General features: G+C 68.3%; 1 protein-coding gene across 1 annotated transcript; it reads right to left on the bottom strand.

The window, feature by feature from the left end:
• Positions 1–203: 203 nt before the first annotated feature.
• On the bottom strand, positions 204–22,024 carry LOC309684989 (spectrin beta chain, non-erythrocytic 2-like; the record flags this gene model as incomplete). The annotated part of the gene is given in 31 exon segments (XM_082500821.1): positions 204–404; positions 557–611; positions 986–1,074; positions 1,992–2,188; positions 2,311–2,395; positions 3,532–3,670; positions 4,134–4,378; positions 4,996–5,370; positions 5,489–5,693; positions 6,836–6,966; positions 7,893–8,183; positions 8,303–8,392; positions 9,250–9,474; positions 10,920–11,183; positions 11,273–11,419; positions 12,092–12,182; positions 12,254–12,456; positions 12,553–13,309; positions 13,996–14,133; positions 14,226–15,096; positions 16,221–16,374; positions 16,469–16,771; positions 16,844–17,002; positions 18,460–18,577; positions 18,671–18,858; positions 19,582–19,694; positions 19,803–19,918; positions 20,603–20,683; positions 20,781–20,854; positions 20,856–20,873; positions 21,851–22,024. Coding segments are annotated over 31 exon segments (6,297 nt in total), but the record flags the coding sequence as incomplete, so codon positions are not given.
• Between the last annotated feature and the right edge of the window lie 745 nt (positions 22,025–22,769).

Here is a 22,769-nt window from a genome sequence, read left to right as displayed (position 1 = left end):
GTGCCACAGGGTGCAATACAGGGGGTGTGGCCTGCGTGGGTGTGTCCGAGGGGGTGTGTGTCCGGTGTGGGTGTGGCTTGGGAAGGGTGTGTCCCCGCGGGCGGGGCCAGGGTGGTGCCACATGGAGGGGGTGTGGCCGAGGGGGTGTGGGTGGGTGTGGCCGAGGGGGCGTGGCTGCGAGGGCGTGTCCCAGGGGCGTGGCCTCACCTGTTGGGGGCCTTCTTGCCCTGCGCCTCCATCTCCTGCTTGCGGCACAGCCCCCCCTCCAGGCTCGGGGGGGGGGCGGGGGGGGCGCGGGGGGGCAGCGTGGCCGCGTGGGCGGGGTCAGGGGGCGGGGCCACCCCCGGCCCCGCCCTCGGGGACCCCCCCGGGCTGCGCCGCGCCCCATTGCTCAGCGACGGCACCTATGGGGGGGGGGGGGCACAGAAAGAGGGGGTTTGTCCCCTTTCGGGGGGGGGGGCACCCAGAGGTGGCCGCGGGGGTGTCCCCCCCCTCCTGGAGGGGGGTGGGGGTGTCCCCAAATCGGGGGGGGGGTCACTTGGGGGGGGGGGGTCACCTGGGCGGCGGCGCTGTCGATGCCGTTGAGGGTGGGCGCCTCGGGGGGCGGGGCCCTGGGGGGGGAGGGGGGGTGAGGGGGGGCCACGGGGGGCTCCCCCCCCCCCCGACCCCCCCGAGACCCCCATATCCCCCCCGTCTGTGTGTCCCCCCCAGATCCCCCCCGACCCCCCCAGACCTCCACGTCCCCCCCTGTCGTCCCCCCCCCCCCATGTCCCCCCCCCCAGATCCCCCCAAACCCCCCCCGGATCTGACTGTCCCCCCCCCCAGACCCCCCCCAGACCCCCCCAAACCTGACTGTCCCCCCCACCCCCCCATATCTGACTCCCCCCCATATATCCCCCCCCCCCCCCGACCCCCACGTCCGTCCCCCCCCCCCTCACCGTTGCGGCTCCGCCCCCCCCATCCCGTTCTGGCTCTCGGGGGGCACAGCCGGGGGGTCTGCGCCGGGGGGGGGGTGGGGGGGCGCCTCTTCCTCTCCTCCTCCTCCTCCCGCCGCCGCCGCTCCTTCTCCTCCAACTGCGGGGGGGGGGGGGGGGGGGGATATGACACACATGCACTGAGCGTGTCGGGGCTCAGCATTGGGGGTCAGTACATGCACTGAGCGTGTCAGGGCTCAGCAGGGGGCTATGGGGGGGGTCAGTACATGCACTGAGTGTGTCGGGGCTCCGCATTGGGCGTCAGTACATGCACTGAGCGTGTCGGGGCTCAGCATGGGGCTATGGGGGGGTCAGTACATGCACTGAGTGTGTCGGGGCTCAGCATTGGGGGTCAATACATGCACTGAGCGTGTTGGGGCTCAGCATTGGGGGTCAACACATGCATTGAGTGTGTCGGGGCTCAGCATGGGGCTATGGGGGGGTCCGTACATGCACTGAGTGTGTCGGGGCTCAGCATTGGGGGTCAGTACATGCACTGAGCGTGTCGGGGCTCAGCATTGGGATATGGGGGGTCAATACATGCACCGAGTGTGTCGGGGCTCAGCATGGAGCTATGGGGGGTCAGTACATGCACTGAGCGTGTTGGGGCTCCGCATTGGGCGTCAGTACATGCACCGAGTGTGTCGGGGCTCAGCATTGGGGGTCAATACATGCACTGAGCGTGCCGGGGCTCAGCAGGGGGATATGGTGGTTCAACACATGCACCGAGTGTGCTGGGGCTCAGCCGGGGGATATGGTCGTTCAATACATGCACTGAGTGTGTCGGGGCTCAGCATTGGGGGTCAGTACATGCATTGAGTGTGTCGGGGCTCAGCATGGGGCTATGGGGGGTCAGTACATGCACCGAGCGTGCCGGGGCTCAGCATTGGGGGTCAATACATGCACTGAGTGTGTCAGGGCTCAGCATTGGGGGTCAGTACATGCACCGAGCGTGCCGGGGCTCAGCCGGCAGTGGGTGTCATGTCCCCCCGTGTCGTGTCCCCCCCCCCATCTCACCGTGGTGAGGCGCTGCAGGGCGGCGAAGCGCTCCTCCCAGGCGGCGGCGGCCTTCTGGAAGCCCTGGTGGCGCTTGATGAGGTTCTCCACCTCGGCCACGCTGCCCCCCAGCTCCGCCGAGCGCACCAGCGGCTCCTGGCTGGCGAGCCAGGCCTCCGCCATGCTGGCGTCCCGCCCGAACATCAGCACCTCCAGCGCTGCGGGGGAATGGGGGGGGGCGGGGGGGGGATAACCGGGGTACGGCGTGGGCCCCGGCGTCCCCTGCGCACCCCCTCTCCCCATGGGGGCCCCCCCGTGTCGCCCCCTCCCCGGCCCTCACCGATCTGCAGGCAGTCCATCTTCTCCTTCCAGCGGTCCCCGATGTCCCGGCGGCGCTCCTGCAGCTGAGAGAGCTTCTCCGAGATCTGGGGGGGGGACGGGACACCGGGGGTGAGTGCGTGGCATGGGGGGGGGGGGGGACATGGGGGGATGGGGACATGGGGGGGACACACGGGGATGGGGACATGGAGATGGGATGGGGACATGGGGACATGGGGACATGGGGACATGGGGACACAGGGATTTGGGAATGGGGGTGGGGACACAGGGATGGGGACATGGGGACGTGGGGACGTGGGGACACGGGGATGGGGACATGGGGACACGGGGGGATGGGGGGGGACACATGGGGATGGGGACATGGGGATTTGGGAATGGGGGTGGGGACACTGGGATGGGGACATGGGGACACGGGGGGACGGGGGGGACACATGGGGATGGGGACATGGGGATTTGGGAATGGGGGTGGGGACACTGGGATGGGGACATGGGGACACGGGGGGACGGGGGGGACACATGGGGATGGGGACATGGAGATGGGATGGGGATGGGGGTGGGGACACAGGGGGATGGGGACATGGGGACATGGGGGGATGGGGACACAGGGATTTGGGGACACTGGGATGGGGACACGGGGGGATGGGGGGGGACACACTGGGATGGGGACATGGAGATGGGATGGGGTGGGGACACGGGGATGGGGACATGGGGACATGGGGGGATGGGGATGGGGGTGGGGACATGGGGACACGGGGATGGGGACACTGGGATGGGGATATGGGGACATGGGGGGATGGGGATATGGGGACATGGGGGGATGGGGATATGGGGACATGGGGGGATGGGGGTGGGGACACTGGGATGGGGACATGGAGATGGGATGGGGATGGGGACACTGGGATGGGGACATGGGGGGATGGGGGGGGCACTGGGATGGGGCCATGGGGACACTGGGACGCTGGGACATGGGGATGGGGACACTGGGATGGGGATGGGGACATGGAGACGTGGGGACATGGGGACAGGGATGGGGACATGGGGATGGGGACAGAGAGATGGGGATGGGGACAGGGACATGCGGATATGGGGACCGGGACAGAGGGATGGGGACGGGGAGATGGAGATGGGGACACGGGGATGGGGATGAGAAGAGGGATGTGGGGATGAAGGGGACGTGGGGACACCGGGACGTGGGGACACCGGGACGCGGGGACGGCCCCACCTTGTCGGCGGCGTAGTGCCCCCTGTGGAGCAGCGCGGTGCCCATGGCCACGCAGGCGTCGAAGCTGTCCGCCCGCGCCTCCACCTCCGCCCTGATGCCCTGATGGTTCTTGATCACCAGGTCGGCCGCCGACACGTCCCTGCGCCGGCGACACGCCGTCAGCGTCCCCGCCGTGCCGCCGCCGCCACCGCCACCGCCAACCACCACCACCAACCGCCATCGCCACCACCGCCGCCACCACCGCCACCACCACCACCACCACCACCTCCACTGCCACCGCCACCGCCACCACCACCACCACCACCACCACCACCACCACCACCACCACCACCAACAGCCACCGCCACCACCACCGCCACCACCAACAGCCACCGCCACCACCACCACCACCACCAACCGCCATCGCCAACAGCCACCACCACCACCACCACCACAACCGCCACCGCCACCACCACCACCAACCACCGCCACCGCCACCACCAACAGCCACCGCCACCACCACCACCACCACCACCACCACCACCACCACCACCGCCACCACCACCACCGCCACTGCCACTACCAACCGCCACCGCCACCGCCGCGGCGGCGTCCCCCCTCACCGCGGGCGCTCCTGCCCCTCGATCTGCAGGCGGACGCCGTCCATCCAGAGCAGCAGATCCCGCACCGCCCGTAGGAAGCGGAATTTGTCGACGGTGTCGAGGAGGAGCCGCCGGCGGCTCTGGCTGCTGCCGCGCAGCTCGGCCCAGGCCTGGCTCACCGCCTGCTCGTGCCGGCGGATGTCGGCCGCCTTCTCCCCGGCGTACGCCTTCTCCAGCCGCGCCGCGTCCTCCTGCACTTGGCGCACCTGCGGGAGCGCTCGGGTGAAGCCGCCGCCGCCGTGCGGTCCTGCGCCGTGCCGCGGTGTGCCGGGCCGCGGCGGGTCGCATTGAGCCGTGCCGCACGGTGCCGGGCCGCGCTGCGCCACGCTGAGCCGCGCCGCGCCGCGATACACCGCGCCACGGTGTGCCACACTGCACTGCCGCGCCGTGCCGGGCTGCGCCGTGCTGTGCCGCGCCGCGCCGTGCCATGACATGCCATGTCAGGCTACCTTGTGCTGTGCCGTGCCGGGCTGCGCGGTGCCGTGCCGCACTGTGCCGCGCCGTGCGAGGCTGCACCACGCTGTACCGCGCCGTGCCGGGCTGTGCCGCGCTGTGCCGGACTATGCCACACTGCACCACACAGGGCTGCGCTGTGCCGGGCTGTGCCGTGCCACGCCGTGCCGGGCTACACCGCGCTGTGCCACGTAGAGCCGCGCCGCGCCGCGCCGTACTAACCCCACGCTGCGCCACACTCCGTACCGCCCGGCGCCGCTTCGCATCACTCCCTTCCACCGCCCGCCGCAGCGCGCCGTGCCATCACCCCGCGTCCCGGCGTCCCCGCCGCGTCCCCGCCGCGTCCCCGCCGCGTGCCGGCGCGGCTCACCTGGGCGCTGAGGGCCTGGATGTCGTGCTCGTAGGCGCTGTGCATGCGCTGCATGGCCTCCGCCGCCTTCAGGTCCCGTCCCACCTCCTCCGGCAGCTGCTGCTGCTTGTGCCGCACTTGCGCCAGCGTCTCCCGGGCGTCGTGGTAGAAGCGGTGCAGCTCGTAGGACGCCGACAGCATCTGCGACCGCGTGTCGATGAGCTCCAGCAGGTCGGCCCAGGCTTCGTTCAAGCCGTCCTTCCACTCGGCCACCGCGGCGTTCTCCGAGTGGCCGGCGGCGATCAGCGCGTCCGCCAAAGCGTTGACGCCGTCCACCCGCTCCTGCCCGATGCTGCTGGTGTCCCGCGAGAACTCCCGGAATTTATCCCGCAGCATCTGCCGGCGTTGGGGAAAAGAGGGGGACGAGCCGTGTCGGGGCGGAGGGGAACGCGGTGAGGTCGGGACAACGCCAACGCCAACGCCAACGCCGTCGCCGCGTCCCGCTCCCCCTCACCGTCACGTGCTCGTAGTCCTGCCCCAGCTCGTGGGAAGCCGCCACCACCTCCCGCTCCGAAATCCACTGCTCCAGGTCGTCCAGGTCGCGTCGGAGCTGGCAGAGCCGCTGGTGCTCCTGCAGCGCCGCCCGGCGCTCCTCGGCCAGGTCCCTCAGGCCGGCGTAGAGACGGTCCACCTGCCCCTGGCGCAGCCTCAGCCGCTCGCTGCCGGCACGGCACGGCACGGCGCTCAGCCGCGGGGAGGCCGGGGGGCACCGGGGCCGAGGGGGGCGGGGGGCGGAGGTGGTGGTGGGGACGTGGTCCTCATGGGGTGGTGGACGTGGGGATGGAGGTGGTGGTGGGGACGTGGTCCTCATGGGGTGGTGGACGTGGGGATGGAGGTGGTGGTGGGGATGGAGGTGGTATGGAGGGATGTGGTCCTCATGGGGTGATGGACGTGGGGATGGAAGTGGTGGTGGGGATGGAGGTGGTGGTGGGGATGGAGGTGGCATGGAGGGACATGGTCCTTGTGAGATGATGGACATGAGGATGGAAGTGGTGGTGGGGACGTGGTCCTTGTGTGGTGGTGGATGTGGTGATGGAGGTGGTGGTGGGGATGGAGGTGGACATGGGGATGGAGGTGGGATGGAGGGACGTGGTCCTCATGGGGTGGTGGACGTGGGGATGGAGGTGGTGGTGGGGATGGAGGTGGACATGGGGATGGAGGTGGGATGGAGGGACGTGGTCCTTGTGAGATGATGGACATGAGGATGGAAGTGGTGGTGGGGACAGAGGTGGTGGTGGGGAGGTGGTCCTCATGGGGTGACGGATGTGGGGATGGAGGTGGACATGGGGATGGAGGTGGACATGGGGATGGAGGTGGACATGGGGATGGAGGTGGGATGGAGGGACGTGGTCCTTGTGAGATGATGGAGGTGGTGGTGGGGATGGAGGTGGGATGGAGGGACATGGTCCTCATGGGGTGATGGACGTGGGGATGGAGGTGGTGGTGGGGATGGAGGTGGTGGTGGGGATGGAGGTGGTATGGAGGGACGTGGTCCTTGTGGGGCGGTGGATGTGGGGATGGAGGTGGTGGTGGGGACAGAGGTGGTGGTGGGGAGGTGGTCCTCGTGGGGTGATGGATGTGGGGATGGAGGTGGACGTGGGGATGGAGGTGGTGGTGGTGGTGACACAGTCCTCGAGAGATGATGGACGTGGGGGTGGCGGTGGCACGGAGGGACATGGGCTTTGTGGGCAGATGGCCGTGGGGATGGAGGTGGGGGGGGACGACGTGGTCCCTGTGGGGCGATGGCGGTGGGGAGGGGGCTCTCCGGGAACGGCCGCCCCCCCGTGGGGCCCTCACCCACCTCTCGGGGTGGCCACTGGCCACCATGTCGCGGCTCTGCGCCGAGAGCTGGCGGACGGTGTGGGCGTAATCCCGCAGCGACTGCTCCAGCACCGCGTGTTTGCTGACCATGGCCTGGGCGCCCAGCTCGTCCTGGGGGCGGCCGCGCCTCAGCGGGTGACGGCGTCTCGGGGGGGACAACGTCTCGGGGGGGGACAATGTCTCGGGGGGGTGATGGTGTCTTGGGGGGGTGACAATATCTCGGGGGGGTGATGGCATCTCAGGGGGTGACAACGTCTCGGGGGGTGATGGCATCTCAGGGGGTTTGAGGGGGTGATGGCATCTCGGGGGGGTGATGGTGTCTTGGGGGGTGACAATGTCTCAGGGGGGTGACAACGTCTCGGGGGTTGACGGCATCTCAGGGGGGTGATGGCATCTTGGGGGGATGATGGCATCTCAGGGGGGTGACAATATCTCAGGGGGGTGACAATATCTCGGGGGGGTGATGGCATCTTGGGGGTGTGGTGGCACCTCAGGGGGGTGACAATATCTTGGGGGGGTAATGGCATCTCAGGGGGGTGACGGCACCTCAGAGGGGTGACAATATCTCGGGGGGGTGATGGCATCTTGGGGGTTGATGGCATCTCAGGGGGGTGATGGCATCTCGGGGGGGTGATGGCATCTTGGGGGTGTGGTGGCACCTCAGGGGGGTGACAATATCTTGGGGGGGTAATGGCACCTCAGGGAGGTGACAGCACCTCAGGGAGGTGACAATATCTCAGGGGGGTGACAATATTTCAGGGGGGTGATGGCATCTTGGGGGGGTGATGACATCTCAGGGGGGGTGATGGCATCTCGGGGGGGTGATGGCATCTCAGGGGGGTGATGGCATCTTGGGGGGGTGATGGCATCTCAGGGGGGGTGATGGCATCTCGGGGGGGTGACAATATCTCAGGGGGGTGATGGCATCTTGGGGGATGGCATCTTGGGGGGTGACATCCTGTGGGGGTGACATCCCGGGGGGGGTGATGGCACCTCAGGGGGGGTGACGGCATCCCGGGGGGGGGTGACGGCCGCACCTTGGCTTTCTCCTGGGCCATCATGTGCAGCTCCTGCTCTCCCATCCACGCTTCGGCTTCGGCGGCGTCGCAGTAGAACTGCTGCGCCGCGTGCGCCCGCTCCAGCCGACGGTGCCGCAGCTCCGCCTGCAGCCGCAGCTCCCGCCAGGCCTCCCGCAGCTCCCGCACCCCCTCCGCCGCCGCCCCCGCGCCGCCATCGCCGCCACCGCCATCGCCACCACCGCCACCGCCGCGGCGCCCCAAGAGCTCTTCCACCCGCCGCTCGTGGCCCTGCAGCTCCTTCTGCAGCGTCTGCGGGGGGGGACACGGCGGGGTCGGCGGTGGTCCCCAATGTTGGGGGGGGGTGGGGGGGGTGGGGGGGGTGGGGGGGGTGAGGACCACCCCCCCCCCGGCCCCCCGGCGACCCCCACCTGGTTCTTCTTGATGAGGAGTTGGACGGACGGGAGGTCTCGGCCGTGGTCGGTGGAGACGGCCAATGCCCGGCGCTCCTTCACCCACAGCTGCGGGAGACGGGGGGTCAGGGGGCTTCGGGGACGGGGACGTTTGGGGATGGGGGCAGCGGGGACGGGGACATTTGGGGACAGGGACAGCGGGGATGGGGACACTCGGGGATGGGGATATTTGGGGACGGGGACATTTGGGGATGGGGACACCAGGGGTCAGGGACATGGGGGGACGGGGACGGGGACACTCGGGGATGGGGACAGTGGGGACGGGGACATTTGGGGACAGGGACACTCGGGAACAGGACACCAGGGGTCAGGGACATGGGGGGACGGGGACGGGGACACTCGGGGATGGGGACAGTGGGGACGGGGACATTTGGGGACAGGGACACTCGGGAACAGGACACCAGGGGTCAGGGACATGGGGGGATGGGGACATCGGGGATGGGGACAGCGGGGGACAGAGATGGCAGTGGGACAGGGACACTTAGGGACAGGGATGGCGGGGAGATGGGGACACTGGGGGACGGGGACATTTGGGGACAGGGATGGGGGGGACAGGGGCATTTGGGGACAGGGACGTTGGGGGTCAGGGGAGGCGGGGAGATGGGGACACTTGGGGACAGGGACAGCAGTGGGACGGGGACACTGGGGGACGGGGACACTTGGGGACGGGGACATTTGGGGACAGGGGCATTTGGGGACAGGGGCATTTGGGGACGGGGACAATGGGGAACAGGGATGGCAGTGGGACGGGGACGCTCGGGGACAGGGATGGCAGTGGGATGGGGCCAGTGGGGGGACGGGGACGGGGGGGAGAGGGGCATTTGGGGACGGGGACGTTGGGGCTCCGGGACACGGGGGCGGGGACGGGGCCCGCGGGGCAGAGAGCGGCTGCGCCCCCCACGCACGATCTCGTCCTCCAGGTCGCGGTGGAACTGGTGCTCCTCTTTGGAGGCCAAAAGCTTCCGGCGGCGCTCCCGCAGCGGCTCCCGCAGCCCCCGGAACTGCCGCTCCACCGCCCCGACCTGCGCCTGCAGCTCGGCCGCCCCCGCGTCCCCCCGGCTCAGCGCCTGCGCCTGCGCCCGCACCGCCGCCACCTCCTTCTCCCGCACCGCCGTCTGCGTCTCCAGCATCTGAGCGGGACAACGCGGGCGGGGGGTCACCTCCTAACGGGCGCCCCCATCGCCTGCGCCCCATAGACTGCGCCCCATAGACTGCGCCCCATAGACTGCACCCCATCCCCTGCGCCCCATAGCCTGCGCCCCATAGACTGCGCCCCGTAGACTGCGCCCCGTAGACTGCGCCCCATAGACTGCGCCCCATAGACTGTGCCCCATCGCCTGCGCCCCATCGCCTGCGCCCCATAGCCTGCGCCCCATAGACTGCGCCCCATCGCCTGCGCCCCATCCCCTGCGCCCCATCGCCTGCGCCCCATAGCCTGCGCCCCATAGACTGCGCCCCATCCCCTGTGCCCCATAGACTGCACCCCATAGCCTGCGCCCCATAGCCTGCGCCCCATAGACTGCGCCCCATCCCCTGTGCCCCATAGACTGCGCCCCATAGCCTGCGCCCCATAGCCTGCGCCCCATAGACTGTGCCCCATAGACTGCGCCCCGTAGACTGCGCCCCATCCCCTGCGCCCCATTCCCTGCGCCCCATCCCCTGCACCCCATCGCCTGCGCCCCATAGACTGCGCCCCATAGACTGCACCCCATCCCCTGCGCCCCATCCCCTGTGCCCCATAGCCTGCGCCCCATAGCCTGTGCCCCATAACCTGCGCCCCGTCCCTGCGCCCTGTCCCCTCCAGACCCCGTCCCTGCACCCCATCCCCTGTGCCCCATAACCTGCACCCCATAACCTGCAGCCCCTCCCCTGCACCCCATCCCCCTCCAGACCCCATTGCTGCAGACCCCCATCCCCCTGCAGATCCCCATTGCCCCACAGACCCCTGTTCCCCCCATCCCCCCCGCAGACCCCCATCCCCCCCATTCCCCCTGTCCCCTGGCAGACCCCCATTCCCCCCGTTCCCCCGCAGACCCCCATCCCCCCCACAGACCCCCATTGCCCCACAGACCCCTGTTCCCCCCCATCCCCCCATCCCCCCCCATTCCCCCCGTCCCCCCACAGACCCCCATCCCCCCGCAGACCCCCATCCCCCCCGCAGACCCCCATCCCTCCCATTCCCCCCTATTCCCCCCTGTCCCCCCGCAGACCCCCATTCCCCCCCGTCCCCCCGCAGACCCCCATCCCCCCGCAGACCCCCATCCCTCCCATTCCCCCCATCCCCCCCGCAGACCCCCATCCCCCCCATTCCCCCCTATTCCCCCCTGTCCCCCCGCAGACCCCCATTCCCCCCCGTCCCCCGCAGACCCCCATCCCCCTATTCCCCCCCATCCCCCCACAGACCCCTATCCCCCCCGTCCCCCCGCAGACCCCCATCCCCCCCATTCCCCCCCGTCCCCCCACAGACCCCCATTCCCCCCCATCCCCCCGCAGACCCCCATCCCCCCCATTCCCCCCCATTCCCCCCCGTCCCCCCACAGACCCCCATCCCCCCACCCCCCCCCCCCTCCGGGACCTGCTGCTTCTTGAGGAGGATGTTGACGCCGGTGAGGTCTTTGCCGTAGTCGTCGGAGCGCAGCTGCGCCTGCACGCCGGCCAGCCATCCCCGCAGCGCCGCGCAGGACTGGGCGCACAGCTCGGCGCGGTTGGCCTCGAAGAGCCGCCGCGCTTTGGTCCGGGTGGTGGACTCCAACTCCTCCCACAGCCCCCGCAGCCCCGACAGCTTCTCCCTCACCACCGCTCCCAGCTCCGGCTTCGCCGACGCCAACTGCTGACCCTCCTGCGGGCGACGCCGGCGTCGGCGGGGGCTGCGGCGGCACGCTTGTCCCGGCCTCCCCGGTGCCGCCGCCGCCGCCGCCGCCGCCTCACCTCCTCCATCTTCTCCAGCCACCCCTTGTTGGCGGCCAGCTCGGCGGCGAAGGCCTGGTGCTTCTGCCACTTGGCGGGCAGGTCCCGCGCCTCCTCGTAGGAGACGTCCTGTGCCGTCAGCATCTTCTCCTCGATCCAGAGGGCGAGCTGCCGGGGCGCGGGGGGAGCGGGGACCGTCACGGCACAGCGCCGCCATCCCCAACCTCTGCGCGGCCCCTCGCTGCCCTCCTGTCCCACCTCCGCCCCTCCGCCCGCCCTCAGCACCGCCTCATCGAATCCCATCCCCATCGAATCCCATCAAATCCCATCGAATCCCATCGAATCCCATCGAATCCCATCAAATCCCATCGAATCTCATCAAATCCCATCCCATCCCCATCCCATCCCATCCCCATCCCATCCCCATCCCCATCCCCATCCCCATCCCCATCCCATCCCCATCCCATCCCCATCCCCATCCCCATCCCATCCCATCCCCATCCCCATCCCATCCCCACCCCATCCCCATCCCCATCCCCATCCCCATCCCCATCCCATCCCCATCCCCATCCCATCCCCACCCCATCCCCATCCCCATCCCCATCCCATCCCCATCCCCCCCATCCCCATCCCCATCCCATCCCATCCCCATCCCATCCCATCCCCATCCCCATCCCATCCCCACCCCATCCCCATCCCCATCCCCATCCCCATCCCCATCCCATCCCCATCCCCATCCCCATCCCCATCCCCATCCCCATCCCATCCCCATCCCCATCCCATCCCCATCCCATCCCCATCCCCATCCCCATCCCATCCCAATCCCAATCCCTCCCTCACCTCCTGCCCATCCTGCAGGAACCGCTGCAGCTCCCAGTTGTCCCGCAGCCGCTCCAGCAGCTCCTGTGCCATCTCCCGGTTCCTCCGGTGCCTGCGGTGAGGGCCGGGGGTGAGGGCTGCACCAGAGCCACCGGCACTGCGCCGCCGTGGGGATCCCCTCACCTGCTCTCCACCGAATCCACCGTCTCCTGCACCTTCTCGGCGTGGAGGCTGCCCTCGGCCACCAACTTACGGCCGGCGGCTACCAACCCTTGCACGCGTTCCCCGTTGGCTTCCATGGTGGCCATGAAGTCTTCGTGTTTCTTAACGGAGGCTTCGGCTGCCGGCAACGTGCCGGGCATCTCCGTGTGCGACAAGGCGTACTCCTGCGTCCCGCGGCGAGGGTCACCCACGGTTCCTCCACCTCCCGGCCCCTCCCCGGGCCACCGGCGCTGCCGGTTTGGCCACCCCCAACCGCTCACCTGAGTGCTGAGGACCCCTTCCACCTGCTTGGAGTCTCGGAGGAAGACCTGGAAGGCGAAAGCTTGGGAGAGGAGGTGGTGCCGGTTCTCCCACATCCTCCCCAGCTCCTCCCAACCCGTGTCCAGGGCCTCCAGGCGCTGATGGAGAAAGAGGTGTTGGGCGTCCGTCTGTCCCCGCGTCACCTCCCGCCCCACGGCTCTGGTGCTGCGGTAGTCGTCGCCGTAGTGAGCGATCTCCTTACGGATGCTTTCGTGTTGACTCAGCAACCGCTCGGCTTCGGCCAAGGTGGCCGGCACGTCCTCGGAGGCCACGGCCGTTTGGGTGCGGGACAGCCACCCCTGGAAGGCGGCCATGTCCCGCAAGAAGCCCTGCAGCTTGCTGGCCTCCCCCAGCGACTCCTCCCTGCGCCGCAGGCTACGGCGCAACTCCTCCCACACCACCTCGATGGCCACCAACCGGCCTACGATAGCCGGCTCTTCCTCCGGCTGCTCGGCCGCCAACTTCTCCGCTTCGGCTCGTAAGTCCCGCACTTTGCCCTGGATGGCCTCCAGGTCGCGCTCCACCCCCGAGAGCTTGCGCTGCAGGGCCGTGACGCCCGCCAGGTCGTTGCCCAAACCCTGCGTCGACTCGATCACCTTCGTCTTCTCCCGCATCCAGGACGTGGTCTCGTCGCATTCCAGGTGGTAGTTTTGGATGTTCAGGGCCGACGTCAACGCCTCCTTCTTCTGGTCGGCCAGAGCCCGGAACCGGTCCCACCTGCGCCCCGAGTCGGGTCAGGGGGAGGCGTCTGCCGGCACCGGGCACGGACATGTCCGTCCTGCCCGCGGCTGCCCGGCCGTCCTGCCTGGAGCATCGTCCTGCCTGGAGAACCCGTCCCTTCTTGGAGAACCCGTCCCTTCTTGGAGAACCTGTCCTGCCATGGAGAACTCATCCCTTCTTGGAGAACCTGTCCCTTCTTGGAGAACCTGTCCCTTCTTGGAGAACCTGTCCTGTCATGGAGAACCTGTCTTGTCATGGAGAACCCGTCCCATCATGGAGAACCTGTCCCTTCTTGAAGAACCCGTCCCTTCTTGGAGAACCTGCCCTGTCATGGAGAACTCATCCCATCATGGAGAACTTGTTTGTGCTTGGAGAACCTGTCCCTTCCTGGAGAACCCGTCCCTGCCTGGAGAACCCGTCCCATCATGGAGAACCCGTCCCTGCCTGGAGAACCCGTCCCATCATGGAGAACCCGTCCCTGCCTGGAGAACCTGTCCCTTCACGGAGCATCCATCCCTTCATGGAGAACCTATTCCTTCCTGAAGAACCCATCCCGTCATGAAGAACCCATCCCGTCATGGAGAACCCAACCCTGCCTGGAGCATCCATCCCTTCCTGGAGATCCCATCCCCTCATGGAGAACGCCTCCCCGGAGCCCCCCGCCCGCGTCGCCCGCCGCCCACCTGGCGTTGAGCTGCTCGCGGGTGGCCCGGATGCTCTCCTGGTTGCGCTGGTCGGTGGCCAGCAGCTGGTCGGCGATGCGGTTGACGGCGGCCACGCGGGACGCCAGGTTGTTCATCTCCGGTTCCAACGTCTCGAAGCTGCGGGCGGGCAGAGACCGGGGCACTCACCGCCCGCCCGCTGGAGGGGCCCCGCGCCGCCCCGGGGAGGGCATCCGGGCGCCGGCGCTCACCGCTGCTGCACCACCTCCAGGTCCTCCAGCTTCTCGGGGACCTCCATGGCGTGCAACCACTGCTCCTTCTCCCCCACCCACAGCCCGCAGGCGTCCGCTTCGCTGCCCATGGTGTAGAGGCTGAGGGCGTCCTGCAGCTCCTGCCGCCGGCGCTCCGCTCGCGCCGCCAACTCTTGGTAACGCCTCTCCAACTCCGGCAACCGGCCGGCCGCGCCGGGAGCCTCGGCGAAGGCCGGCGGCAGAGCCCCGGCTTGTTCGCGCAAGGCGTCGATGGCGGGACGGTGGCTCCGCACCTCCTCTTCTACCTCCCGGTGCTGCCGGGCCAGGCTACGGGTGGAATATTCGTCGTGGCCCAGCTCGGGGCTGGAGGCCAACCGCATGGCGTCCTCCAACCACACCGCCGCGTCCGCCGCCTCCGCCTGGAACTGGAAGAAGCCGACGGCCTCCCGCAGGCGCCGCTCGCGTTGAGCCGCCAGCTCGGCCAAGGCCCCCCAGCGTCCTTCCAGCTCCCGCACCCTTTCGGCTACTTGGGTGGCCCCCAACCCGCCCGCGGCTACTAAATCCCGGCCCCGGGCTAGCGCTTGCTCCAGCGGCCCCGCGCGCCCGCTCCGCTCGCCGCGGAAGGCGTCGTGTTGGCTCAGGAGGCGCAGGGAACTGGTGAGGTCCCGTCCCACGTCCTCGGAGGAGAGGAGGCGCTCCTGCTCCCCCATCCAGGCTTCCTCCTCCCCGGTGTCCCAAAAGAACTTCCAGAGCCGCCGCGATTCCTCCAGCCGAGCCCGCCGGTGTCCCGCCAGACCCACCAGCTCCCGGTAACGCAGCTCCAGGGTGGCCACGCGCTCGCGCACCGCGGCCGGCTCGCAGGGCTGGTAGCCTGTGGGCAACAAACCCAACCCCGATACCACCACCCCCCACCACCACGGGATGGTCACTGAGGGGGTTTGGGGACGTCCCTGAGGGGACATCGGCCACCCAGAGAGGTTTGGGGACATCTCGGGGGGGGTTGGGGGACATCTCAGGGGGCTTTGGGGACATCCCAGAGGTTTGGGGACATCTCAAGGGGGGTTGGGGACATCTCAGGGAGCTTTGGGGACATCTCAGAGGCTTTGGGGGCATCTCAAAGGGGGTTGGGGACATCCCGGGGGGGGTGGGCGACATCTCAGGGGGCTTTGGGGACATCTCAGGGGTTGGGGGACATCTCAGGGGGCTCTGGGGACATCCCAGAGGTTGGGGGACATCTCAAGGGGGGTTGGGGACATCTCAGGGGTTGAGGGACATCTGAGGGAGCTTTGGGGACATCCCAGAGGGTTGGGGACACCTCAAAGGGGGGTTGGGGACACCTCAGGGGGCTTTGGGGACATCTCAGGGGTTGAGGGACATCTGAGGGAGCTTTGGGGACATCCCAGAGGTTTGGGGACATCTCAAGGGGGGTTGGGGACATCTCAGGGGGCACTGTTGATCCCGGGGGGGGTGAGGATGCCTCAGGGGGCTTTGGGGACATCTGAGGGGGCTTTGGGGACATCCCAGAGGTTTGGGAACATCTCAGGGGGGGTTGGGGACATCTCAGGGGTTGAGGGACATCTCAAGGGGGGTTGGGGACATCCCAGAGGTTGGGGGACATCTCAAGGGGGGTTGGGGACATCTCAGGGGGCACTGTTGATCCCGGAGGGGGTGAGGATGCCTCAGGGGGGTTTGGGGACATCTCAGGGGGCTTTGGGGACATCCCAGAGGTTGGGGGACATCTCGGGGGGGGTTGGGGACATCCCGGAGGGGGTGGGGGACATCCCAGGGGGCTTTGGGGACATCCCAGAGGTTTGGGGACATCTCAAAGGGGGGTTGGGGACATCTCAGGGGGGGTTGGGGGACATCTCAGGGGGCTTTGGGGACACCTCAGGGGGGTTGGAGGACATCCCGGGGGTTGTGGGTCCGGCGTTTCGGGGTTCCGGGGGTCAGCCCGGGGGTGCCGGTGAGCGCCGGGGCTGCGGTGACCGCTCTCACCCTCTCCGCCGGCGGCGAACCTCTGCGCGGCGGCGCTCACCGCCCGCACGCGCTCCGCCTGCGCCGCCACGTCGGCCTCCACCAGCGAGTGCATCTGCAGGAGATCGTCCACCCCGTGCAGGTGCTTCCCCAAATCCTGCGACTGCAGCCGCACCTGCGCCGCGCCGGGCGACACCACACGGTTGGGGGACGGACCGCACCGGTGGCATCGCCGCGTCCACCGCCGCATCCGCCACCGCCACCGGTACCTTCATCTCCTCCATCCAGTCCATGAGGTGGCCCAAGTCCCGCAGCATCTTCTGCAGCTCGAGGTGCAGCAGCAGCCGCTCGCGCCGGGCGGCCACCGACCCCCGCAGGACGTCCCACAGCCGCCCCACCTTGTCGCGACGGGTCAGGACGCGGCGGATGTCGTGGTAGCGCTCGGCCTCCAGCTCGGCTGCCACCGCGCTCACCGCCTGCACCCGCTCGCTGTAGGCCACGATGTCCGTCTCGATGGCCTCGTGCTTACGCACCGCCGCCTCCACCGCCGACATGTCCGCCCCAAAATTGTCCTGGGGAGGAGGAGGGACGTAAGGATGGGACCTCCCCCCCCCCCCCCCTCCCCCCGCCGGGGCCGGGGGTACCTGGGAGATGAGGCGCTGGTTCTCGCTCAGCCACGTCTCCCTCATGGCGGCTTTGCGGTCGAACCGCGCCGCCAACTGCTCCAACTTCTCCTGCCGGATCAGCTCCGTGCGCAGCGCCAGCTCCCGCTCGTGCTCCGCCTTCTCCAGCCGCTCCCAGGCCTGCCCAGAGACCGCACCACCGCCATTGTCACCATCGCGATCATCATCAGCACCATTACCATCACCGTCATCGCCGTCACCATCCCCATCACCGTCATCATGGTCACCATCATCCCCATCACTGCCACCACCCCCATCATCATCACCACCACCATCATCACTACCACCATCATCACTACCACCATCATCACTACCACCATCATCACTGTCACAGTCATCACCATCACTGTCACCATCATCACCACCACCATCATCACTGTCACCATCATCATCATCCCCATCATCGCCATCACCATCATCATGGTCTCCATCATCACCATCATCACTGTCACCATCTCCATCATCATCACCATCCCCACCCCCATCATCATCACCATCTCCATCATCATCACCACCACCATCATCACTGTCACCACCACCATCACCATGGCCACCATCACCATCATCCCCATCATCGCCATCACCATCACCATGGTCACCATCATCACCATCACTGGTCACCATCACCATCATCCCCATCATCACCATCACCGTGGTCACCATCACCATCATCCCCATCATCACCATCACCATCTTCATGGCCACCATCATCACCACCACCATCACCACTATCACCATCACTGCGGTCACTGTTATCATCACCACCATCATCACCATCACCATCATCACCATCACTGTGGTCACCATCCCCATCATCGCCATCACCATCATCATGGCCACCACCATCACCACCATCACCATCACCATCACCATCATCATGGTCACCACCATCAGTGTCACCATCACTGTGGTCACCGTTATCATCACCACCATCATCACCATCACCATCATCACCATCACTGTGGTCACCATCACCATCATCACCATCATCATCATCATGGCCACCACCACCATCACCACCATCATCACCATCATGGCCACCACCACCATCACCATCATCACCATCACTGTGGTCACCATCACCATCATCACCATCACTGTGGTCACCATTATCATCACCACCATCATCACCATCACCATCATCACCATCACTGTGGTCACCATCACCATCATCACCATCATCATCATCATGGCCACCACCACCATCACCACCATCATCACCATCATGGCCACCACCACCATCACCACCATCATCACCATCACCATCATCACCATCACTGTGGTCACCATTATCATCACCATCACCATCGTCGCCATCACTGTGGTCACCGTTATCATCACCACCATCATCACCATCACCATCATCAGCATCACTGTGGTCACCATCCCCATCATCGCCATCACCATCATCATGGCCACCACCATCACCACCATCACCATCACCATCACCGTGGTCTCCATCATCACCATCACTGTGGTTGCCGTTATCATCACCACCATCACCACCATCACCACCACCATCACCGTGGCCACCATTATCACCCCCCCCATCACCCCCACCCCCCCCCCCGCCCCACCTTGTTGATGTCGGAGATGAGCCTCCCCTCCCGCGGCACATAGACCTTCTGGTTGTTGGCCCTCATGCGGCTCTGCACGCTGAAGAGCAGCACCTCCAGGTTGCCCTTCTCCATGAACCTGGGGGGGGGGGAGGGGCAGACGCCGCGCTCAGCCCCCCCGGGGACCCCCGACCGCCCCCGGCCGTGGGGGGAGGGGGGCGGGGGGCCTCACTTGGGGGGCTTCTCCACGGTGCGGTAGGTGTTGAAGGCCTGCAGCTGGCTCTGCGCGCCGGGCAGCGCCTCGGCCAAGCGCCGGTCGTTGAGGAGGAGGATGGTCTGTCCGATCCACCCCAGCAGCTCTCCCGCCAACTCCTCGTACTTCCCCACCAGCGCCTCCGCCTCCCGCGCCGCCTCCAGCACCTGCGCCGCCCTCCGTCCATCCGTCCGTCCGTCCCTCCGTCCCTCCGTCCGTCCATCCGTCCATCTGTCGCCCTCCCCCCGCCCCGTCCCGCCGACCATCTGCCCACACTCCGCCCCGACGGAGCCCAACCCCCCCCCCCCAGGCCGTCTGTCCCGACACCCTCCGGCCATCTGTCCGTCTGTCCCCCCGCCCGGCCACGCGGGCGCTCCCGCATCTGTCCGTCTGTCTCCCTCCCTCCACCCGTCCATCTGTCCCCTCCTCCATCTCCTCTGCCCATGTGGGCACTCCTGCATCTGTCTGTCCATCTCTGTCCATCCGTCCGTCCATCCCTCAGTCCCCTCCTCCGCCTTCTCCCTCCCTCCCTCCGTCCGTCCGTCCATGTAGACACCAATCCATCCATCTGTCCCTCTCCCCTCCATCTCTCCGTCCATCTGTCCGTCCCTTTGGGCACTCCTACATCTCTCTGCCCATCTCCGTCCGTCCGTCCGTCCGTCCCGCGGCCCTCTCCTCCATCTTCCCCCTCCCCCCGGTCCGTCCATCTGTCCGTCCATCCGTGTGGCCCCTCATCCACCTTCTTCCTCCGTCCTCCTGTCCCTCTGTCCACCCCTCGGCGCATCTCTCCCCCCCCCCCCCCCCCCCCCAGCCCTCCGCCCATCCACCCATCGTCCACCCATCTGTCCATCCGTCCGCCCGTCCGTCTGTCCGTCCGTCCGCCCCCTCACCTTCCCCACGCGCTTCCCCTCCACCGCCAACGCCTTCATCTTGGAGAAGTAGTGGTAGAAAGTGGCCACGTAGGTGATGATGGACTTCTCATCCGGTTGGTCCACGTTCACGTCTGCGCAGAGCAGAGGGTGAGCGCGGCCGAACCCCCCCCCCCCCCACCCCCCTCAGCCCCACAAGTGCCCCCCAAGTGCCCCCCACATCCCCCCCGGTCCCTCCTCACCCTCCGGGTCCAACAGTTTGGTCAAACCCAACTCGCGCTCCGCCACGTTGAAGGCGCTCTGGAGGTTGTAGTGGGCGTTGCAGCGCCGCAGCGTCTCCATGTCCACCAGGTCCGGTCTGGGGCGGCGGCACAGCCTCAGCCCCACGGCGCTCTGCCCCACGGCGCTCTGCCCCACGGCGCCCTGCCCCACGGCCCCAGCCCGTACCCCACGGCACACATCCCGCGTCTCACACGGACGTCACCGCGTGCTCCACGTCTCCTGCCCTCTGCCCCACATCCCCCATAGTCTGCCCCACATCCCCATAGTCTGCCCCACATCCCCTGCCCCACATCCCCCATCAATGCAGACGTCACCGTGCACCCCACATCCCCTGTCCCCTGCCCCATATCCCCTGCCCTGTGCCCCACATCCCCCGTACTCTGCCCCACATCCCCTGCCCCACATCCCCCATAGTCTGCCCCACATCCCCTGCCCCACATCCCCTGCCCTCCACCCCACATCCCCCGCCCCACATCCCCCATAGTCTGCCCCACATCCCCTGCCCTCTGCCCCACATCCCCTGCCCCACATCCCCCATAGTCTGCCCCACATCCCCTGCCCTCTGCCCCACATCTCCTGCCCCACATCCCCCATAGTCTGCCCCACATCCCCCATATTCTGCCCCACATCCCCTGCCCTCCACCCCACATCCCCCGCCCCACATCCCCCACCCCACATCCACCATAGTCTGCCCCACATCCCCCGCCCTCCGCCCCACATCCCCCGCCCCACATCCCCCGCCCCACACCGTGCCCCCCACCTGTGCTTGTGGATGATGGCGTTGAAGGCCAACCCGTCCCTCCAGCTCGTGGTGAAGTTGTGCACGTTCACGTTGGGGTACCTGAGGGGCGCCGGGGGGAGGGCTCAGCCCGGGACCCCCGAACCCCCCGAGACCCCCCCGAGCCCCCCCGGGCCCCCCACCCCCGCCCCACGCTCACCCCGCCGTCTTCATCTGGCACCACAGCAGCAGCGCGTCTTTGGCCGACTTCTTCTCCTTATTGTCCTCCGTCTCCCACACTGATGTCCTGGATCTGGGGGGGGTGTGGGGTGAGGGGGGCCCGGACCCACAGCGGGCGCAGAGACCCCACAGGGGCTCAGGGACCCCACAGGGGGCTCAGGGAGCCCCACGGTGGCCACAGGGAGCCCCATGGTGGCCAGAAGACCTCCTTGGTGGATTCCAGGACCCCATGGTGGCCACAGAGACCCCCGTGGTGGCCACAGAGACCCCTGTGGTGGCCAGAAGACCTCCTTGGTGGATTCCAGGACCCCCATGGCGGCCACAGGAAGCCCCATGGTGGCCGTAGGGAGCCCCATGGTGGCCGTAGGGAGCCCCATGGTGGCCACAGGACCTCTTTGGTGGCCACAGGACCCCCACGTTGGGTACAAGATTCCCATGGCAGATACGAGGACCCCTGTGGTGGCCACAGGTCCCCCATGGTGGCCACAGGGACCCCCGTAGTGGCCACAGGAAGCCCCATGGTGGATTCCAGGACCCCGGTGTTGGCCACAGAGACCCTCGTTGTGGCCACAGAGACCCCTCATGGTGGCCACAGGAAGCCCCATGGCGGCCAGAGGACCCCCGTGTTGGCCACAGAGACCCTCGTGGTGGCCACAGAGACCCTCGTGGTGGATTCCAGGACCCCCGTGGTGGCCACAGAGACCCTCGTGGTGGCCAGAGGACCTCCTTGGTGGATTCCAGGACCCCCGTGGTGGCCACAGGGACCCTGTGGTGGCCACAGGAAGCCCCGTGGTGGCCACAGAGACCTCATGGTGGCCAGAGGACCTCCTTGGTGGATTCCAGGACCCCCGTGGTGGCCACAGAGACCCCCGTGGTGGCCACAGAGACCCCCGTGGTGGCCAGAGGACCTCCTTGGTGGATTCCAGGACCCCCGTGGTGGCCGCAGGGACCCCCGTGGTGGCCAGAGGACCTCCTTGGTGGATTCCAGGACCCCCGTGGTGGCCACAGAGACCCCTGTGGTGGCCGCAGGGACCCCCGTTCGGGCCTCACCTGGAAGCGGAGGATGATGGTCCAGACGAGGCCGAGGGTGAGGCGGTGGTTGCCATCCACGATGTCGTGGGAGCCCACGTTCTCCAGGTGCACCCGCTGCTCCTTCAGGAACTGCAGCGCTTTGTCCACGTTCTCCAGACAGTGGATGCGCATTCGGCCCTTGGTGGGCTTCGGCTGGGGGGGGAGGGGGGGGGGTCAGGGACCCCCCGTGGGTCCCAGGGAAGGGGGTCCTGGGGGTCTCCAGGGGGGTGGGGGGGGATGGGGGTCCCGGGGAGGGGGGGATGGGGGGTCCTGGGGAAGGGGTCCCGGGGGGGATGGGGGTCCCGGGGAAGGGGGGGTGTGGGGGGGATGGGGGTCTCCAGGGGGGTGGGGGGGTCCCGGGGGGGATGGGAGTCCCAGGGGGGTGGGGGGGGGATGGGGGTCCCGGGGAGGGGGGGTCTGGGGGTCCTGGGGGGATGGGGGGTCCTGGGGAGGGGTCCCGGGGGGGATGGGGGTCTCCAGGGGGGTTGGGAGGTCCCGGGGGGGATGGGGGGCCCAGGGGGGTGTGGGGGGTTGGGGGTCCCGGGGAGGGGGTCCCCAGGGGATGGGGGTCTCCAGGGAAGGGGGGTCTGGGGGGAATGGGGGTCCCGGGGGGTTGGGGGGTCCCGGGGAGGGGGTCCTGGGGGCTCTGGGGGTCCCAGGGAAGGGGGTTCTGGGGGGGGATGGGGGTCTCCAGGGGGGTGTGGGGGAGATGGGGTTCCCAGGGAGGGATGGGGGTCTCCAAGGGGGTTGGGGGTCCCTGGGGGGGTCGGGGGGTGTTGGGGGTCCTGGGGAGGGGGGGTCTGGGGGGTCCTGGGGAGATGGGGGGTCCCAGGGAGGGGGTCCCCAGGGGGATGGGGGTCTCCAGGGGGGATGGGGGGTCTGGGGAGGGGGGTCGGGG

Source organism: Vanellus vanellus (assembly GCF_965231255.1).
Source record: "Vanellus vanellus genome assembly, contig: HAP1_SCAFFOLD_1958, whole genome shotgun sequence".
NCBI classification, from domain to species: Eukaryota; Metazoa; Chordata; class Aves; order Charadriiformes; family Charadriidae; genus Vanellus; species Vanellus vanellus.
The sequence above is the reverse complement of the archived record's forward strand: the minus strand, read 5'-3'. Positions and strand labels throughout refer to the sequence as shown.